The following is a 20,042-nucleotide window of genomic DNA, read 5'->3' as shown; positions in this document are numbered from 1 at the left end:
CCAAGTAGGTGGTTTTTCATATACCTAAATATTAGCCATTTGATTTAGGTATTTAAAACTTGACTTTATTTTAATTACTTAAAAGGAAATAGTCTTAAATTTTCTTCTTCCTCGTTCTCAAAAACAGTAAATGAAACTTGTCTGCAAATGAAGCCATATTTATGAATTATCGTATAAATTCTTAGTGTTTTCAGTAGTTGATAAGGTATCAGGGGATTCGCCCTTATATATACTCAGTAGCCCCACATGACTTTTTTTTTTTTTCCTGCTTTTTAGGGCTTCACCCGAGGCTCATGGAGGTTCCCAGGTTAGGGGTCCAATTGGAGCTATAGCTGCCGACCTGTGCCAGAGCCACAACAACAAAGCTGAATCTGCAACTTATACCACAGCTAATGGCAACACCATATCTTTAACCCACTGGACAGGGCCAGGGATCCTACCCACAACCCCATGGTTTCTAGCCTGATTCGTTTCCGCTGTGCCACGAGGGAAACTCCATTCTTTTTAACTAATGTTAATTCTTATGCATGGGATTATAAACTCTCTTATTCTTGTCAGTATGTTTAACAGTGCCTTGGCTCTGTTCTTTTTATAATTTAGTGCTTCTTATCTTTTGAACACTGTTAGATCCACATATTTAAACTGTCAGTATTGCCTATAACAGAATTTTAAAGGTATTAATGTGCTTGTTAAAAATAGTTACCTTCAGTTTGGTAAATAGTTTGATAACTCTCTTCAGAGTCAGTCTGTGATGTCCTTCACTTATTTTCTTTTTTGAAATAGGAATTGGTAAATATGATCGATAACCATCAGGTCACAGTAATAAGTGGTGAAACTGGTTGTGGAAAAACCACTCAAGTTACTCAGTTCATTTTGGATAACTACATTGAAAGAGGAAAAGGGTCTGCATGCCGAATAGTTTGTACTCAGCCGAGAAGAATTAGTGCCATTTCAGTAAGTAATTTCTCTTTTTTAAGAAATTCCCCGCTTTGTTTTTGATTCTCCTTATGTAATCTTGCTAGAACTTACTGATTTTTGAAGGTTGGGGTGATTCTTAACTAAGACTGAAAGACTGAATGACTTCTATCTTGCTCATCATAGATGTTTAGGAGTTCAAGATAAGTTATAAATCCAGACAATTTTCAGAATAAAACTAAAAGAATGAAAAACTGTTGTTTACAGAATTTATTATTAGCTTCAAATAATCTCCATTATTAGACACTTTATATTTACTCCTTTATTCATCAATGCTGTTTTGAACTCTCTCTGGTTTTTTGGTGGTTTTTTTTGTTTGTCTTGGCCATGGCATGCAGCAGCTTAATATGGGTTCCCAGACCAGGGATTGAACCCCTGGCCACAGTGGTGAAAGTATCAAATCCTGACCACTAGTCCGCCGGGAGACTTCTTGTATTTTTGAGGGGTTTTTTTGTTTCTTTTTGTTGTTTGTCTTTTGGGCCACACCTGCAGCATATGGAAGTTCCCAGGCTGGGGGTCAAATTAGCTTCAGCTGCCAGCCTATGCCACAGTCACAGCAACACCAGATCTGAGACGTCTGCAACCTACACCGCAACTCAAAGCAATGCCAGATCCTTAACCCAGTGAGCGGGGCCAGGGATTGAACCTGCGTCCTCATGGATACAAATTATATTCATTACCACTGAGCCACAATGGGAACTCCCCTTGTTTTTATGATTTTGTAATGCAATTCAGTAAGAGGGAGTTTATCATGAAAAAAAAAAACAAAACAGGGCATTCATATGTAAAAGGTAAAATTCATATGTAAAAAGTACGTGTTTATACAGGTGTGTATATATGTGTGTGTATATATATATGTACGTGTTTATTACAAATAACATTTTTTGTGTTTAGTTGGATGACCTATTTAAATATATGAGTTATATATTTTTTAAAGATGTTTGAGGTTTCTTACAACATTCACTGTGTTGTTACATTTATTTCAGTATTATAATTGTATGTGTAAATTTAAATTAGAGATTTATGGTTGCGTTTGGTTTTGTGATAGTGCTGTGTATTGTATCTCTAAGTCATTTCATACAGAATCTGATCAGAAACTGCATTACCCATTATGGCAGTATTTTGGAGGAACTATAGTATGCACTTTAAACTATGGTTTCTAAGAGATGTTTTTAGAAAGTAAAGCAACAATCTATATGGGAGGACCATATTCCTGGAAATGGTGTGAGTTAACAGAATGGTGAAAAATAGAGCACTTTTGTCATGACACTGTTACATAGTTGTTAGACCTAAGTTAGTTAAAAATCTAATTTTATAATTTTCACTAATATATACAGCTACTCAGTTACTGTATATATTGATAGTAAGAAGAAATGCTTACCAGGTTTTTTTTTTTTTTTTTTTTTTTTTTTTTTTTTTTTTTTTTTTTTTTTTTTGGCTTATTTTTCCAAGATATGTTGTATTTCAGTGGGCAGTTAATAAGTACTAAAAAGTGAAATAAGGGTGTAAATCAATGTATATAAGGTATAATGATTGGGAAATTTTAACTTCTGAAGTATTTATTAAAAATAATATTTCTGGGCCTCATAAATCCCTGTTTTGTCACAAGGTCACTGTTGGTAACTTTTAGTTCCATAAAACATTATTGGATTACAGGAAGATTTTATCTATCCAGAGCTTTTCTTTGTCAGCCATTACTTTCAGAACATAACTAACTAGGAATTGAGCATACCGATCTCCACCAAAAAGAAAAAAGTATCAACATCTATTTACCCTCAGATTACACATAAGTTTTACAAATTTAGATTATGATTTCTGACTTTTTTAGAAAAGTCAGAGAGAATGCTATAGAAAGTCACTTAACTCATATGAAAATCCAGTGAATAGTATTTCAACAGTCCATGCTTTTAATAGATGTTTAGGATACTAGAAGAAATTATTTCTTTGTAACTATATTTTACTTTAATTAAAGGTTGCAGAGAGAGTGGCTGCAGAAAGGGCAGAAACTTGTGGCAGTGGTAATAGTACTGGATACCAAATTCGTCTCCAGAGGTAAAGAATGTTCGCTTCTTATTTATAGGTAGATTTTAGTGAAACTTTGAAGTTAGACTCACAAGAAAGATTTTCCTCCATTTTTATGCTGATTATTACTGTTAGACTTAAAGTAACGGCAGCACAGGATGCTTACAATCCACGAAATCATTTTTTTAAACCTAAGTTTGGATTTGAATTGGCATTTTAAAATGTCTTTTACATTATGAAATGGTTAGAAAAGTAACATTTTTTCTGGATATACATTAGTAGGCTATCACTCCCCTTGATATGAATTGACCTCCAATGTATTTTGGTACCATCACACAGACCCTGATTGACTTAATTGCTTTTGATATCTTTAACCCCCTATCCAACTTCACTGTATATCTTCAGTCCTTTTATGCAGCTCAACATTGTTTACCTTTTGAAATGAACCAATTTTCCAGTCACTTGAACCAAAGTTTAGTCCCCTAAGTATTTGGTTTTTTTCTGAATGTTAATAGTTATGCCTTTAAAAAGAAATCATTAACATCATGTTGCAACTACAAAATGTTGTATTGAACTTGAGTATAGTATTTCTTATTATTCTGTTGTGGTAAGTATTCCTGTAACTAAAAGATTAAGTATGAACATTTTCATTAAAACTGAAAGCAGGAGTTACCGTCATGGCTCAGTGGTAGTGAACTCAACTAGCAACCATGAACATGCAGGTTCCATCTCTGTCCTCGCTCAGTGGGTTAAAGATCTGGCATTGCTGTGAGCTTAACGGTGTAGTTCGCAGACGTGGCTTGGGTCCCATGTTTCAGTGGCCGTGGCGTAGGCTGGCGACTATATTCCCGATTTGACCCCCTAGTGTGGCCCTGAAAAGACCAAAAAAAAAGAAAAAAAGCTGAAAGCCTTATTTACATTGAAGATGTTCTTCTAAATTTTTGTGGTACTTAGTAATTTATTAGTAAAGAAAACTAAGAATTAACTCATGTCTTTCATTCACAGTCGGTTGCCAAGGAAACAGGGTTCTATCCTATATTGTACAACAGGAATCATCCTTCAGTGGCTTCAGTCCGACCCGTGAGTATGTTTCAAATCAGGACGTGTAGTTAAATATCAAAAGATGCAGTTATTAAATTGGATTTTATTAATTTATATAAGTAAACTGATTCAGCTTTTAAATTTTATACTGAGTTACAAACTTAATACTTCTGTTGTAGGCATTTGTCTAGTGTTAGTCACATTCTGCTTGATGAAATCCATGAGAGAAATCTACAGTCAGATGTCTTAATGACTGTTATTAAAGATCTTCTCAGTTATCGACCTGACTTGAAAGTAGTATTGATGAGTGCAACATTGAATGCTGAGAAATTTTCAGAATATTTTGGTGAGTACAATTATAATTGTTATTTTAGAAAGTTATCACAAAACCACTGGATTTGGGGTTACTTAAAAAAAACCTAATACAGTGGTAGGTACAGAGCAGTCAAAATAAATGTTTAGTAATTCATTTTATTTGAATGTTCACCTACTATCATCTCTTGTCTCACAGATTAGAGAATTGGGCCTGTTTTTAAAAATGGTGGAATTGGCTCTGTTCTCATAATGAGGTCACATAGCCTTTTGATGCTACCACCAGATAAAGTATCATCACTGAAGTCAAACCACAGATGGAGTAATTTTATCAACTTTTTTGTGATTCTTGTGTGGCTTTTATGTAATATCACAGGGTGGCAGTTTGCTAATAATAGTAATAACCAGCAGCTTCTCTGGGACATCTTCAATATGGTATATTTGGCATGTCTTCATTAATCTTCATAATACATTGTGAAGTATTATTTTCACTTTTACAGATGAGAAAACAGCCTCAGAGCAGTTACATAGTTTACCCAAAGTTGCATAATTAACAGAAGGTTAAGAGGATTTGAAACTAAATTTGACTAGCTGCAGAGTAAGCTTTTAAAATTATGTCTCACTTTCTCTCCTGCTTGTAATTGTTGAAGGAAGGTGGAGAAAAGGGAGGGAGTTAAAATGGAATAGAACCACATTTAACATGCTTCTGTTCAATGCAGTTGACTTTCAAACTTGTGAGATTAAGTTGAACATATTATATCGTGTCTATTTCTGTCTCAGTCCTTTTTGATGAGAAATCCAGAACAGACATTGAATACTCAAAAGTCAAAGGCAGAGTTGTGGTGCCACCTCAGGTACTTTGGTCTCTGCTGCAGTGTTGGCCTTTGTTTGCAGTATGTATGGTGTGTTTTGCTTGGTACAAAACATACATATAGCATTTAAATAATAAATTATTTATAATAGTTAACAATATGTACTAAGAGAATTCTTTTTTTTTTTTTAAACTAGTGATTCTGAAATAGTAAGCAGCAATTTAATATTTGATTGGGTCTTGCTTTAACTACTTCTTTTCTTCCCTAATTCTGGGTACCAGAGGGATCATGCTTCTTATGTAGATTTCACTAAAACTTGGGTTCTGTTGGTACCATCATGGCTAGTGATGAAGACAAAATAGACTTCTAACTAAATGGGTTTTGAATCCAACTTAAAATGCTCTATTCTTTGGTTATTCTAGGTTACTTTGTAGAACTGTGAGATGTGTGTACAATTTGGTAACAGTAAATTGGTATTGAGTGAAGACTAGACTGCTGCTTCTTATTAAGCTGAATATGGAAAAATAGGGTAGAGCTATAAAATTTTCAGGATCACTTTCTGAAGTTAAAAATAGTGAAGTCATTCTATTTATATTCTTGATTTTACTTTTTGAACTTGTGAGTACAGATTAATGTTTTATCTACCATAATAGGTAACTGTCCAATGATACATATACCTGGTTTTACTTTCCCGGTTGTGGAGTATCTTTTGGAAGATATAATTGAAAAAATAAGGTAAGTAAATATTAGGAACTAAAAGATTGAAAGTACTAATATGTCACTATTCTGTTAAACTTTAGTGTCAGAAACTCACACTTAACCATTTCCTCTTAAAACTTTGTTTTCCTTAAACCAGGGATTCCCAAACTTGGTTGCACATTAAAATCACCAGGAGCCTTTTAAAATCCACATTTACACTCCATACTTTAATTATATTACAAAGTATGGGCTGGTAGCCGGGCATTGCTATTGGTTAAAGATTCCACAGGCAGTAAAGTTTGGGAACCTCTGTCTTTAGTGTTGAATCTCTTCTCATTCTCCTTCCTGGTTTTTGTTTGTTTGTTTTTAAGGCTGCAGGTGTGACATATAGAAGTTCCCAGGCTAGGGGTCAAATCAGAGCTACAGCTGCTGGCCTACACCATAGCCGCAGTAAGCTAGATCTGTGCTGCATTTTTGACCTACAACCGCAGTTTGTGGTAACGCCAGATCCTTAACGCACTGAGCGAGGCCAGGGATCAAACCCACATGCTCATGGATGCTACTTGGGTTCGTTTCTGTTGAGCCACAGTGGGCACTCCATCCTGTCAAAATACGATTTTCCCCTCAAGTTCTCAGACTTTCCTCAGCCTTTTATGGTATCTCTGTGCAGTCCCCTTTTCTATGACCATAATTCCATATTTTCACAGTTTTCAGAACAGTAATTGCAAAGCCGAAGTTCTTCCTGAACTCTCAACATGTTACCTAACTCAGTACTCAGCAGCATCACAGATTCCTTGAACTCCACATTTTCAACAAAAATTCCTGATCTTGTATTTGATTTCCCCCTTCATGCTTCTGCCAAAAAATTAAAACAATGTTTGTTGCTTAGTATGCCTCATAACAGTTACTGCTGTTATCCTCCACCCAGTTGTCCAAGCTGTAGAACAGAAGAGCTGACGTTTATTAAGCTGCTACATTACTAGGATATGTTAACTGCTTTACATGCTTAGTAACTAAACTACTCTTGTCATTTGGTATCCCATCCCACTCTCCCCCAGGAAATTCCTGAGAGCTTTCTCCTTGAACTTACCTTCTCATTTTTATTTCTTCTCTTTAAGGTCGTTTTATCTGTCCTGTGTTAATATAATAGTTCCTCTCTTGGCGGTCTTCATTCTCACAACTGCTGCCAAATATTTTCCTTTAAAAAAGCTGGTCATGTGAACTTTCTTCCCTAGGGCAAGCCCCTTCAGATTTCTCTTTGAAAATTAATTTTAAGGAGTTCCTGCTGTGGGACACTGGGTTAAGGATCTGGCATTGCTGCAGCTGTGGTGTAGGGTACAGCTCCATCTTGGATTCAGTCTTTGGCCCAGGAACATTCATATGCTGCAGGGGCGGCCAAAAAAAGAAAAAAAGGGAAGGAAAACTCAATTTAAGAACCTTTATTGGTTTGTCATGGCTTATAATAGAGTACCTCAGCTGGTGGGCCCAAGTTTTAGATCCCCTCAACACTCTAGCTATTAGCTACTAGCAGGCTTTTCAAAGAGCTGAACAAAATTATCTTAGTATTCCCTGATGAGAAAGGGGCTGGGAGAACACAGCCCATCAGATCAAGTTCCAGTTCTTTAGCCAGTCACCCCAAGGCTCTTTATAGACTGGCCCTGTCTTTTTCTAGCCTCCTGCACCCTATGGTCTGCCCATCTTTAATGCACTGTTCTCTACTATGCCAGCTCCTGCCCTTTCTTTGATGACTTTGTGCTTATTACTTGTTATTTCCTCCCTTTAGAGTTACATTTGCCACCTTCTCCACTATTGATTATGTAAGAGCAGTCCCAGCTTCATTGCACATTAAGCCTTCTCCAGTCCCTCTCACAGAGTGAGTTACTTTCTCAGCTAGACAAGCAGAGCACTTTTATCATATTTCATATAACATTTATCTTATTGCCATGTAATGTATCACTTTATATTTGCCTCTTGCACTATATTTCAAATTTTCAAGGTCAAGGATTTTTGTCCTGTTCATCTTTGTAACTAGTGCATAGCACAGTGCCTGGTCTATAGTAAACACCTGAATAAATATATAGATAGATATAGGAACATTTGTGCTGAAATTTTTCAAGACTTCACACCTTACTTGTTAAAAGGAGGAAGCCAGGAAGTGATAGTGGTAAGGTGAGAACAAAGATCCTACTGAGTATTTTACATGGAGAAAAGTTAGCTGAATTTTGGGTGGACATTTATTTAACAATTTTTTTTAACTTTATGGCTTGCACTGTGCAGTAAGATCTGAGCATAAGACAAGGAAAGACCTGGTACACACTCTCAGAGCTTAAATCTAGATAGGGAGGCATATAAGCTGTTACTTTAAGGTGTAATTGAACTCTTCTGGGGAAGTGAAGTGTATATTAGGAATGAGTTTATAAAGTAGGTATGGGCTAGATATGTCAGGAAAGCTGTGAAATTCAGAGTAGTAAAGAGGGAATTGTGTGTTGGTGAAACAAAAGTGAAAGAGTGTGTGTTGGTCTTCCATACTCTGGTTTTATCATCAATGCTCATAAATTTTTGTGCTCTCCCTCCTCATTTTCCACTTTCTACCATGTTTCCCTCTTCTTACCCTAGCACATTTACCAGTTGTGTTCTAAGAGGATAGTAGGCAACAGCTTGACAGTAATGAAAACAAAGTTTCAGGGATCAGTAATCTAAAATTACATAAAGATGAACTGCTTTCTTAAGCTCCCTAGAAGGCAGGAAGTGTACAGGAAATTGTAGTGGGGGGTGGGGGTGGGTGGATGAGGTTTTGAAGCAAAAGAATGTTGTCTCTAATAGTCAGCCCTAAGAGGGGAGTGGAAGGAGAGTGGTCATTGGACAGAAGTTTTCATCAGAAGACCCCAGCTAGTCCCTTCCTGGAGGAAGAGCTGCATTATAGGGAAGTAGGGAAGAAAGTAGAGTGAGATGTTATGGAGGGTTGTGATTGGGTACTGGGGTTGGGGGGTTGCCTCTGGTTTTGGAATTGCTGGGAAGGGAGCCAACTGTGGGTCCATCCTGCTGACTAGACTAATCTCTGTCTCAGGTTGCCCTACTTCACGTTGGTGCCTCTATATGTATCGAAGACTTAGGGGAATCCTGGGTCACAGGTACTGAATAGGGAAGGGGATTGATTAATACTTTCGGGGTGTCTGCTATGTGTCAGGCACTGTGCTTTTATCACTTTTTAAAAATCCTCATGCCAATGCTGTTATGAGAGTAATGATCTCATATAAAGGAACTAGCCAGAGGTTTTTACCTTGCCCAAGGTCATACAGCTAGTCAATGGCAGAGCAAGGACATCAGAATCATTCTGTCCGACTCACAAAGCCCATGCTCCAAATCTCACATTCCATCCAGATGCTGTCCCCTAGGTGAACTTGAGGGGCTTTGGGGTTAAATTTAGGTTCATTTTTCTTTGTTTCTCTCCACCTCTGTGCCTTTCAGAACCCACTTGTGGTAGGTAAGATTCTTGGGCAGATGCGTCCTCTTTTTAGCAGTCACTGCAGCTTGGTGGAGTCATAGTGTAGTACAGGATTGACACATAAGAGATTTGAATGCTGATGCTGGCTCTGCCATTAGCTAGGTCTGTGAGACTGAACAGAATTAAACAGTTCTCAGATGTAGGTCTATAGATCTATAGCTACACTGTCTGAATCTCCTGGGGCAATAATTAAAATTCCTGGATTACCAGACCCCAGCCAGACCTACTGAATCCGAATCACAAGGTATAGGATATAGGAGTCTACTTTACAAACTCCCCAGGGGATTCTTATGTGCACTCAGGTTTGGAAACCTCCTGTATTCAAAATCTGAGTCTTTTAGGCAGTCATTAGTATTATTTTGGACTTATATTAATGTTAACTTCTAATTTAAAAGCAAATTTAAAGTTACCCTTAGTTATTTCTAAATTTTGATTGCTACAGATCATCTAGAGGTTTATATACTTTGATAAGGAAGAATGATTTTTACCTAAAATGTCATTTTATGTATTAATGAATACTTAAATTGATATTTAGCATTCACTAGAAAATAATAGTGAAGATGTTCTTTAAAATTTCTTCTTAAAATCAGAAATGTAAAAAGTCAGATACTAGCTAAAACCAGAATTTCAAAAACATGAAGCTATTTAAGAATGTCTTTATTTTAGATATGTTCCAGAACAAAAAGAACTCAGATCCCAGTTTAAGAGGGGTTTCATGCAAGGGCATGTAAATAGACAGGAAAAAGAAGAAAAAGAAGCAATCTATAAGGAACGCTGGCCAAGTTATTTAAGAGAACTCAGAAAAAAGTAAGTGTTTGAAAATAACAGAGGCTTAATGGCTAAAACAAAGAGATTTGTTTTCTTAACTTTGTATATATTTAAGGATGGCATTGCAGGCCTCATATTCCAGTTGAATACTATGCTGATTGATTTGTAAACACAATTATAATCCCAGTAATTCTTTCCTATCTATTATGTGTTCCCATTTGCAGATTGAATCAATTTTAAGATTTTATAGCAAGTTAAACTTCAGGAAACTCAAGTATTTCATGACTTTATTTGACTTTGATAGGTATTCTGCAAGTACTGTAGATGTTATGGAAATGATGGATGATGATAAAGTTGACCTGAATTTGATTGCTGCCCTTATTCGATACATTGTTTTGGAAGAAGAGGTTAGTTTTGTTTTTCTTCAAATGAAATAATTTCAATTTTATTTTTGTATCAGAGCCATGAAAAAATAAAAATTTCTTAAATGCCTTTTAAAAATAGCCCATGAAAGAACTAGCTTTTGACACCAGAAATAGGAATTTCAAAATAACAAAAGATTTATTAGACATTTGACCTGTTTGAAGAAAAGACTGAACAAATAAAATATCTGGATTATAAATCCTGTTTTTAAAAAGTGAACTTGTTTTCTTTAGTTATAATTAGTTACTAATTATAACTAGTCCTGAGCTTATATATTTATTTATTGATTTTTTTGTGTGTTTTTAGCAACGGACCTGAGGCATATGAAAGTTCCCAGGCTAGGGGTCAAATCGGAGCTGTTGCCACTGGCCTACACCACAGCCACAGCAATGCTAGATCCAAGCTGCATCTGCAACCTACACCACGGCTCACGGCTACACCAGATCCTTAACCCACTGGGCAAGGCCAGGGATCAAACCCACATCCTCATGGATACTAGTTGGGTTCATTACTACTGAGCCATGACAGAAACTCCAAGCTGAGCTGGTATAGTTTTGATGAAGACTTAAGGGTTCACTCACAGTTGTACTCTTGGTATATTTTGTTATATGATTCTTTGTAATGGTTATTTCCCTCCATATAGGATGGTGCAATATTGGTCTTTCTGCCAGGCTGGGACAATATCAGCACTTTACATGATCTCTTGATGTCACAAGTGATGTTTAAATCAGGTATTATAAACATTATTTTGTTACATTTATAAGAATGGTGCTTGAATCATATGTAGCCTGATTTTTTTCTTTCATTTGAGCTTGGTGGTCTTAGTCCAGGTTGAGGTTTTTCAAAAGTTGGATCTTTTTTCCCCCTCTCAAGTTCTAGGTCAGAGGTGAGGATGGTAGGTATGTAGTAAAGTTCTTTACTTAGTATTATGGTGAGACTCTTTCCCTTCTCTTCCTAAATTTGCCTAGTAAAGATTGACCTTTGAGGTTTTTGTTTTTTCACTCGTTACTGCACTTAGTTGGGCAGGAAAGAAATTTGAATTTTTCTGTTAGCTCAGTAATTTATAATATCACACCCTTTCCCTGACTATACAACAGAGTCACCTGTGGCACTTCTTTAAAATGTAGATACTCAGACTGCATCCCTACCCCAAGTATTAGACTGTGACCTGGACATCTAAAGTTTTGAAAAATCCCTTAGGTGATGATGATTGTTTGACAGCATGTTTTGAGAGATGTAGCCTCTTGTGTCTTAAGGAAATGCACAGGGACATTTTTCTGCTGTAAAATTCAGTTAGCTTTTTCAGGAGTCATTATTAACTTCAGTAAAATACAAAACAAATTCCATTTAGTATTTTACAATTCTAAATATACTCCCTAACATTCCTCTGTTAAGTGCTTTTTTAACAAAACTACTAAAAATACATATATTTTTTGTCTTTTTTTTTTTTTTTTTTTTTTTTTTTTTGTCTTTTTAGGCTGCACCCACGGCACATGGAGGTTCCCAGGCTAGGGGTCTAATTGGAGCTGTAGCCTCTGGCCTACACCAAAGCCACAGCAATGCCAGATCCAAGCCTCGTCTGCAACCTACACCACAGCTTACAGCAACGCTAGATCCTTAACCCACCAAGCAAGGCCAGGGATCGAACCCACAACCTCATGGTTCCTAGTTGGGTTGTTTGTGCTGCACCAAGACAGGAACTCCTAAAAATGCTTTGATCTAATTTTAATGGCTAAACTAGATTTTATTCCTTGTTAAATCCCATCATGGTAATGCTTTCAAAGCACTCATTATAATTAAAGTTATTTACTATTCTCTACCTGGCAAAATATTTTTGCTGATTACTATGACTTCTCTATAATGAAATACTGCTTTCTGTATTGAAGAAGTATAATTGTGATTAAATTATACAACTGAATTTTTTAAACAACTGGAGTATTTTTGGCTGAACCTTCAAACTTTGCTTTCTTCTCACCCATCATAAATGGTATCAGATAATCTTATAGTTCTAAAAAACATGAATGTGTATATATTTTCCAAGAAAAATGCAATGAAAATCATTTCAGAGGGGAGTAGGGAAAGGACGTGATATTACAGATTACTAACTGCATTAATTTTTCTGATTTAAATGAATTATTTTCAAGATACCACCAGCTTAATTTCTTTTTAAAAAAACTTTCAAAAATTTAACAGACTAATTTTTAATATCATCTGATAATCCAGTCTATAACCAGATTTTCCTGTTTTTCCCCAAAGAGTTTTTCCCATCTCACTTGTTCCAACTATAGAAAAAGTCAAACTGATGGATTACTTACTGTAGTTTTAGAACATCAGTCCCATTCTCCTCTTAAATTTTCCCTATGGTGAAAAAGACTAGGTCCAACTTTCTGGATTCCTCTGAATCTTTATGGTGTCATTTCATTTAATCCTCTCTCACCTCTGTTTTCTGAAAACTAGAAGTTAAATCTGAAGGCTCGACTCCGTTAGAATTAAGTATTTTGAGTTGATGTATTTCATATTGTGTCACAGGACAAGTAATTCAGAGCATTCTGTTTTAGCAGTACCTGTTGCTCGATAGCTTTTTATTACTTTTTAAGTTTAGGAGGGTCATAGAAAGTATTTGGGGAGCACCATATCTCCTTTGAATGACAACAGTTCTTGGGAAATAGCTTGGGTTACTTGGACACTGGTGCTATTTCTAACAAATTTACCTTTCCCTAACACTTTCCCTCCTTCCATCACTATACTGCCAAAGTTTCTCTCTGCTTCCTAATTATCATAAAAGGACCTAAGAGACTTCATTTTGAAACTTAAACCATACATAAAAAATTTCTTATATTTCTAACAAAATTATGTTAGAAATGTGGGTCACTTTTGGAATGTATCACATTTAACCAATGTTACTGTTTTTTTTTACATCATTATTTTTAAGCAGGACAAGGAAGTATGGGTGTAGACTTAGTGATGTATTTTCTAGTATAATTTGAGGAGATTGCTTCCAACTTTTAAGCATTCTATAAGAATTTAGAGCGTATGAAATAACAGAAAAAATGTCAAGGACAGAAAATAAAGTTGATCTAATCGTACTTAGGAATGTAAATTAAAAATTGTTGTGGCTTAGCACTAGAATTATTCTATGTATGTCTTTTGGAGCTTTCCTGCAACCATTTATCTTAAAGTTTAATTTGCTTTTTAATTTTCAGACAGATTTATTATTATACCTTTACATTCACTGATGCCTACAGTTAACCAGACACAGGTATGTTGTTAAATTTATTTATCTCTCAAACTGAGGCAGGCTTTAAGGACTGCTTATTGTGTGTTCTGTTATATTTTATTTTTAAGACATATTTTCAAATAGTAATCCATATATAAAATAACTTCTTTCGAACCTTTGCATGTGAGCCTTCAGGGGGTGATTGCTCAAAAACGAATTAAGAGAGGATAATCCACAAATCAGATTAGTTTTGTCGACATTAGGGAAATGTTTAAAGATTGGTTTCACCAATATTTTTTTGGTTTCCCAAATGAAAAGGTGTGTGAGTACCAATAAAAATATTCCAGCCCAGAAATTAATAATCTTTATGTGCTACATACAGCTTGATGTTTGAGATTTTGATTGAACGGAATACTTTCAGGTATGAGATTTCAGTAGTGTATTATTATGGTTTTGGATGTTTTGGCTGTGTCACATTTAGGGATTTCTTCAGTTAGAATGAATACTACATGCTCAAAGGCAAGATAATTTTCTAGACTGTGGTGCTTGCAGGTCCTATTAGAATGAGATGGAGCTGTTTTTTTCACACCTTTTCTGAGAAAATATCAGGACTTTTTGTGTTGAGACCTTTTTAATACCCTTTTTGCTGGTACATTAGTCCTGAGTAAGGCTTAACCAGCTAGATTAGATGTAGCTGAAGGAAGAAAAGAGAAAACTCTTGATTCCAGAGATAGACAAAAGAGCTTCTGGTGTGGAGGTACTTCCATCTCCCACCCCAACCATAAATTATTTATCCTTTGCTAGAGGGTATGTGACTAGACTGGCAAACAACATTATGTCTTTTGACTAACCTTTTTATAAATGAGGGGATAAGTTCGTGCTTTTTTTGCTTTTCAGCTAAGTGGTACATGGCTGCATGTCTTCCTTCTACTTGAGTGGCTTTGCCATCATGACATTTTTGTAGGATTCTCCATTTAAAGGGTTTTTTTTTGTTTTGTTTTGTTTTTTTTGTAAAAAAAAAAAAAAAAATCATTTGATCTCTAGTGTATGGTGGCATGGTCAGCTGACTGTGATTCCACTTCCAATGATTAGGCCTCTACCTGGTTGGTTGGTGATCTTAACTTATATGGTTTCGGGTAATTCATAATTCTTAAACTTAACTTCTGTCCCTCTCCCTTAAAAGCTTGCCTGTATAAGACATTTGTACTCACCAGCATTTGTTAAAAACCGTAAATTTAAAATTATATTTAAATATCACAGTAATTTATGTTATTTAAATATATATAAATTCACATTATAAATTTGAATTATCATACTTCATTTGAAACTTGTTTGTGATAAGGTTGTGACATGTGTGAAAGATTTAGTTTGGTTTACTAAAAGGGGATTTTGTAGTATTGAAGATGACATATCTTATAAATATATCTGTGAATATTAGATGCATATGTCAGTGAGTAAACACAGAATGCCAAAATGAACAATATCTAAAGTAATTCCTCTGATTGCAAGAATGATGTATCAGAATTTAATTCACTCTTAGGATTTTGTTGTATTTTATCTTACAGGTATTTAAAAGAACCCCTCCTGGTGTTCGGAAAATAGTAATTGCCACCAACATTGCAGAGACTAGGTAAAGATTGTTTTAATTAAGGACTATTGATGATTAGTTTGAGCCCCATAAATTATTAACACACCTTAAGTTTTTTTTTCTGTAAAATACTTTGTAATCTCTTAAAAAAAAGCTATTTTAACATAGTCATGGTAGTGAACATAGGTTTTGTGGTTTGTTGTTGTTATATTAACCTGTACTGAGTTTTTAGAAATAGCCTTTAAAGTGGATGTTTCAAAGCTTTCCTGAAACGCATGGGAACTGAGGTCAGGTTTTCTGGTTGGGGGTGGAATTGTTTGGCAGTTTGGTCTTAGTTATATATAGCCCTTAGAATGTATTATAATCCCTTTAGAGATAGTGATATATCAGTACAGTCACTATAGCAGATTGTCCTATAGAAGCTGATACTTAATCATGGTACTGGAGGGCCCCCAAAGATAGGTGTGAGGGTCCTCAGGCAAACTATGAAGTTTGGCTGTGGGAACATTGCAGTTTAGCCTGTGATCTGTAGGACTGGTACCACTGAAAGTGCTGATGTTGCCTGTGATTTGCTGCTTGATCCCCATTATGTTGGTAAATGTGAGAAGAGTGGTGAAAATCTTGAGTCAATTTGATTCAGTCAGTTTGATTCAGTTTAAAAAAATGCTCTAAATATCCCCATTTGTAGGCCTGTTATAGGTTAGTGTATTTTTGATGTGTTTCTAACATTTTTATGTATCTATTTCCAAACAGCATTACCATAGATGATGTAGTTTATGTGATAGATGGAGGAAAAATAAAGGAGACACACTTTGATACACAGAACAACATCAGTACAATGTCTGCTGAGTGGGTTAGTAAAGCTAATGCCAAACAAAGGAAAGGTCGAGCTGGAAGGTAAGATGGGAGCTTTGACTGAAGCCTTTAGAACACACGAAAGTTTTATGTAGCAAAATGTGGTTGCTGGCGTTTAAAAATATTTAGGAAGTTCCCGTCGTGGCTCAGTGGTTAACAAATCCGACTGGGAACCATGAGGTTATGGGTTCAATCCCTTGCCTCGTTCAGTGGGTTAAGGATCCAGCGTTGCCATGAGCTATGGTGTAGGTTGCAGATGGGGCTCAGATCTGGCATTGCTGTGGCTGTGGTGTAGGCTGGCGGCTACAGCTCCGATTAGACCCCTCGCCTGGGAACCTCCATATGCTGCAGGTGCAACCCTAAAAAAGAGAAAAAAATAAAAAAATAAAAATATTTAGGAGAGGTACATTTCATATTTCTAAAAACTTAACTGCAAACACATTTTTAAATGGGGAAGCTCTTTACATCATGGTTGCTTTGGAAAAATTATCTGCCAAGTTTTTTCTTTTGTGATTTTTCTACCTATCAATATGGTTTATTAGAATTAATATTTTTATTTATTATATTAGTTATAATTTCTTCTTTTTAAGCATACATTACTAACAATGGTATGCTAATAACATTTGAATGTCAGGTCATCTTCTGAGCACTTTACATACATTAACTTGCCTAATTCTCACCACAATGCTACGAAGTAATTTATTATTATTAAGGCGCAAAGAAATTAATTCATCTTTCCAAAGTCACCAGATTCTTTGGTAGGCGAGCCAGAAGTTGAATCCATGTGGTCTGGCTCCACAGTGTGGGCTTCTAATCACCATACTTCACAGCTCTACTAGCTTTTCCACTCACTATCAGTTAGCAATGAAAATACCTTTGTCCCATTGGTGTGGTGATAGAATGAAAAATAAAAATATCTGTCCTAATGATAGGAAAAAAGACTTGCCTTTAACACAAATAATTGCACTTATTATTTGTTTTAATGTATACTTGACAACATTTTTACACCTTTACTCATTTGAGTAGTAGAATCATGTCTGGAGTTTTCTTTAGAGTTTTTCCTTTGCCTCTTATTGGTAAAACAAAAAGATTCCCATTAATCTTTAGATATTCACTGAAGTCAGGAAAGGAGAGTGGAAAGAAAACTTTACCGACCACTTTATCAACCATTTGTTTAAAGTTTGTACTGTATCTTTAAAGCTCTGACTCAGTTGATATCATCTTTGTTGATTATGGAAGTGTGACTTGACTTCTAGGTGGTTTATTAGATTATGCAGTTGGTGCTGTGCTTAATGTACCTTCTAATCAGTAAACAAGGGATAACTTGATTGGGAACCTAGCAAGACTGGGATTTTCCCACATAGACCATCACTGCTGAATATTGATTCAAAAAGTCTATGCAGTGGTGAATGGGTTTTGCCACACTTTTATAAATGAGCAGTAAACACACTAGGCCTTAGGTTTGATCCATGAAACAGTTATAGAAATGAAGTATTACATTGTATCTAATTTGTTATCCCCATTATCCTGGTGAAAGTTAACTGGAATCACAGTGCTTTAATTCTAATTGAAAATAGTCCTCTGTATGTATAAATTCCTTTAACAAACCCTAATTAGATTGATAATTATTTTGAAGTCCAGAGCAAACTATATTAATTATGTGAAGAAGGCTCTCTTTTAGTTTCTACAGGCATGCTATATAGTAGATAATGGGTCTTTGTAGACTCATGACAGAAATAGCTAAGATTTATAGAATTTATTTTTATTCCTATAGAAAAATGGCCTCCCTCTCCTTTAATAACAAGCTCCTCTACAAATATTTATTCTGCTTGAAGATGGCATGCATTTCTTCACCTCTTCACATCTATCCTTAGCATTATGCAAAGAATATTATCATTCAGGTCACTAGATGCAAACAGTAAAAAATAAGAGTTTCCAACATCCCCTGCAAATTCGCTAAGTAATGCATACCTGAATGCTTTTAAAATAATATAGACAGGAGAACATAATGCCAGGATTTGGTGCATAAAATGCTCACAAGACACAAAGAGATTAACCTCAGTGTACTGCTATTGTTGTGCATGGCAGTCTGGAATCTGTAAGATAGAAATAGGGAACTAAATTATTGTTAGGGGAAGGGAGTCTGTATTTTTTAAAACTAGGACTAAGGGTGAGTAGATTTAGTCAAAACAGATGGGGAGGAGTTCCCATTGTGGCTCAGTGGGTTAAGAACCTGATGTAGTATCTGTGAGGATGTGGGTTTGATCCCTGGCTTCGCTCAGTGGATTAAAGATCCAGTGTTGCTATGGCTGTGGCATAGGCCCACAGCTGCAGCTCTGATTCAACCCCTAGCCTGGGAACTTCCACATGCTGCAGGTGTAGCCCTAAAAAGGAAAGGGGAAAAAAAAAAAAAAAAAAAAAAAAAAAACACAGATGGGGAGATAGACTATATATGACTAATTAAAATGAAAAAGTAATTAAGTAAATTAGTTACCATATGGCTTGTAAGAAATAACTCTGGAGTTCTTAAAAAGTCACTGATAATACTCTCTCCTCTTCCCTTTTTTTTAAGAGTTCAACCTGGTCATTGCTATCATCTGTATAATGGTCTTAGAGCAAGCCTTCTAGATGACTATCAACTACCAGAAATTTTGAGAACACCTTTGGAAGAACTTTGTTTACAAATAAAGGTAAATTAGGTGGAAGAAAGTAAGAAAGTAAATGGGGTTCCAATTTTCAGCATCTTTTATAGAAGAAAGTAGTATATTAACTTGCCAGAAAGAATTTTTACCATGAATTTGTTTTTGTGTGGTAGTACAATTGATCCTCTTGCTTCTTGGGAGTTAAGGGTGCCGAAAACCATGTACTGCCTTCTCTTCAAGGGAATGGATAAATGACTCACCCAGGGGTGGGTAGTTGAAACAGTTTGGATGGAATCAGGACTCAAACCTTTGTTTTTTTGATTCCACATATTGTGAGCTATTATTGAACACAAACTTTTCCCACACTTAAAGTTATCTGTGAAATGAAAGTACAAGTACTGTATTTATTGGAAAAAAAAAAAAATCTGCATGTAAGTTGGACCCATACAGTTCAAACCCCTTCAAAGGTCAACTGCAAACTGTTTTTAAGCTTCCATGAGATGTTCATTAAACAGTTTTTAATTATGTACTGCTCTGGAGCCAGACTACCTGTGGTTGCATCTCATCTCCTGTGGCAAACTAGTTCTGTTACATTTGGCAAGTTATTTAACTTCACATAAAATTTTTAAAACAGTGCCTGGCACATAGTTTTGACTAAATCTTAGCTTTTGTTAACTACATCATCTTAAGATTATTCCTCATTATAAACTACTCAGCATTTTTCAACATCTTATATATTTTGATGTAATTACCCAGCCAGCCACCTTATTTCAAAGGTAATTGGTAGTCAGCTTGTTTGTTGAGATTTTAACCAGCTACTTTGATCATTAATGGAGCTGGTGGGTGTTAGTAGTATGTTGGTCTTTAAACATGTTTTTTATAAATCATAGATAATTTTAACTTATTTTGGTTAAATAACTTGAAACTCACATTAGGGTTTGATGCTTTACTCAAGTGAGTGACATAAGCAGGACTAAACTCTTAACATATGACATTTTAATTATTTGTCTTGCTACAGATTTTAAGACTAGGGGGAATTGCTTACTTTCTAAGTAGGCTAATGGATCCACCATCGAATGAAGCAGTGTCACTCTCCATAAAACATCTGATGGAACTGGTAATTTTGATTTGGTTTTTAATTCTAACTTAGAGTGTGAAGTAAGCAAGCCAGCTAATTATACAA

At 35.6% G+C, this 20,042-nt stretch overlaps 1 protein-coding gene across 2 annotated transcripts in view; it reads left to right on the top strand.

Moving 5' to 3' along the window:
- DHX36 (DEAH-box helicase 36) overlaps positions 1-20,042 on the top strand; it is a 51,544-nt gene that overhangs the window by 11,184 nt on the left and 20,318 nt on the right. For both annotated transcript variants that reach the window (XM_021069687.1, XM_021069688.1), the window contains exons 5-17: positions 784-954; positions 2,948-3,027; positions 4,003-4,077; positions 4,218-4,384; positions 5,816-5,897; positions 10,033-10,173; positions 10,439-10,541; positions 11,201-11,288; positions 13,761-13,816; positions 15,340-15,404; positions 16,116-16,259; positions 18,790-18,907; positions 19,878-19,976. In XM_021069687.1, coding sequence (XP_020925346.1) covers positions 784-954; positions 2,948-3,027; positions 4,003-4,077; positions 4,218-4,384; positions 5,816-5,897; positions 10,033-10,173; positions 10,439-10,541; positions 11,201-11,288; positions 13,761-13,816; positions 15,340-15,404; positions 16,116-16,259; positions 18,790-18,907; positions 19,878-19,976 — 1,389 coding nt within the window. The remainder of the gene's footprint in view (positions 1-783; positions 955-2,947; positions 3,028-4,002; positions 4,078-4,217; positions 4,385-5,815; positions 5,898-10,032; positions 10,174-10,438; positions 10,542-11,200; positions 11,289-13,760; positions 13,817-15,339; positions 15,405-16,115; positions 16,260-18,789; positions 18,908-19,877; positions 19,977-20,042) is intronic.

Source organism: Sus scrofa, chromosome 13 (genome assembly GCF_000003025.6).
Source record: "Sus scrofa isolate TJ Tabasco breed Duroc chromosome 13, Sscrofa11.1, whole genome shotgun sequence".
NCBI classification, from domain to species: Eukaryota; Metazoa; Chordata; class Mammalia; order Artiodactyla; family Suidae; genus Sus; species Sus scrofa.
This window is presented reverse-complemented; position numbering and strand designations above follow the sequence as displayed.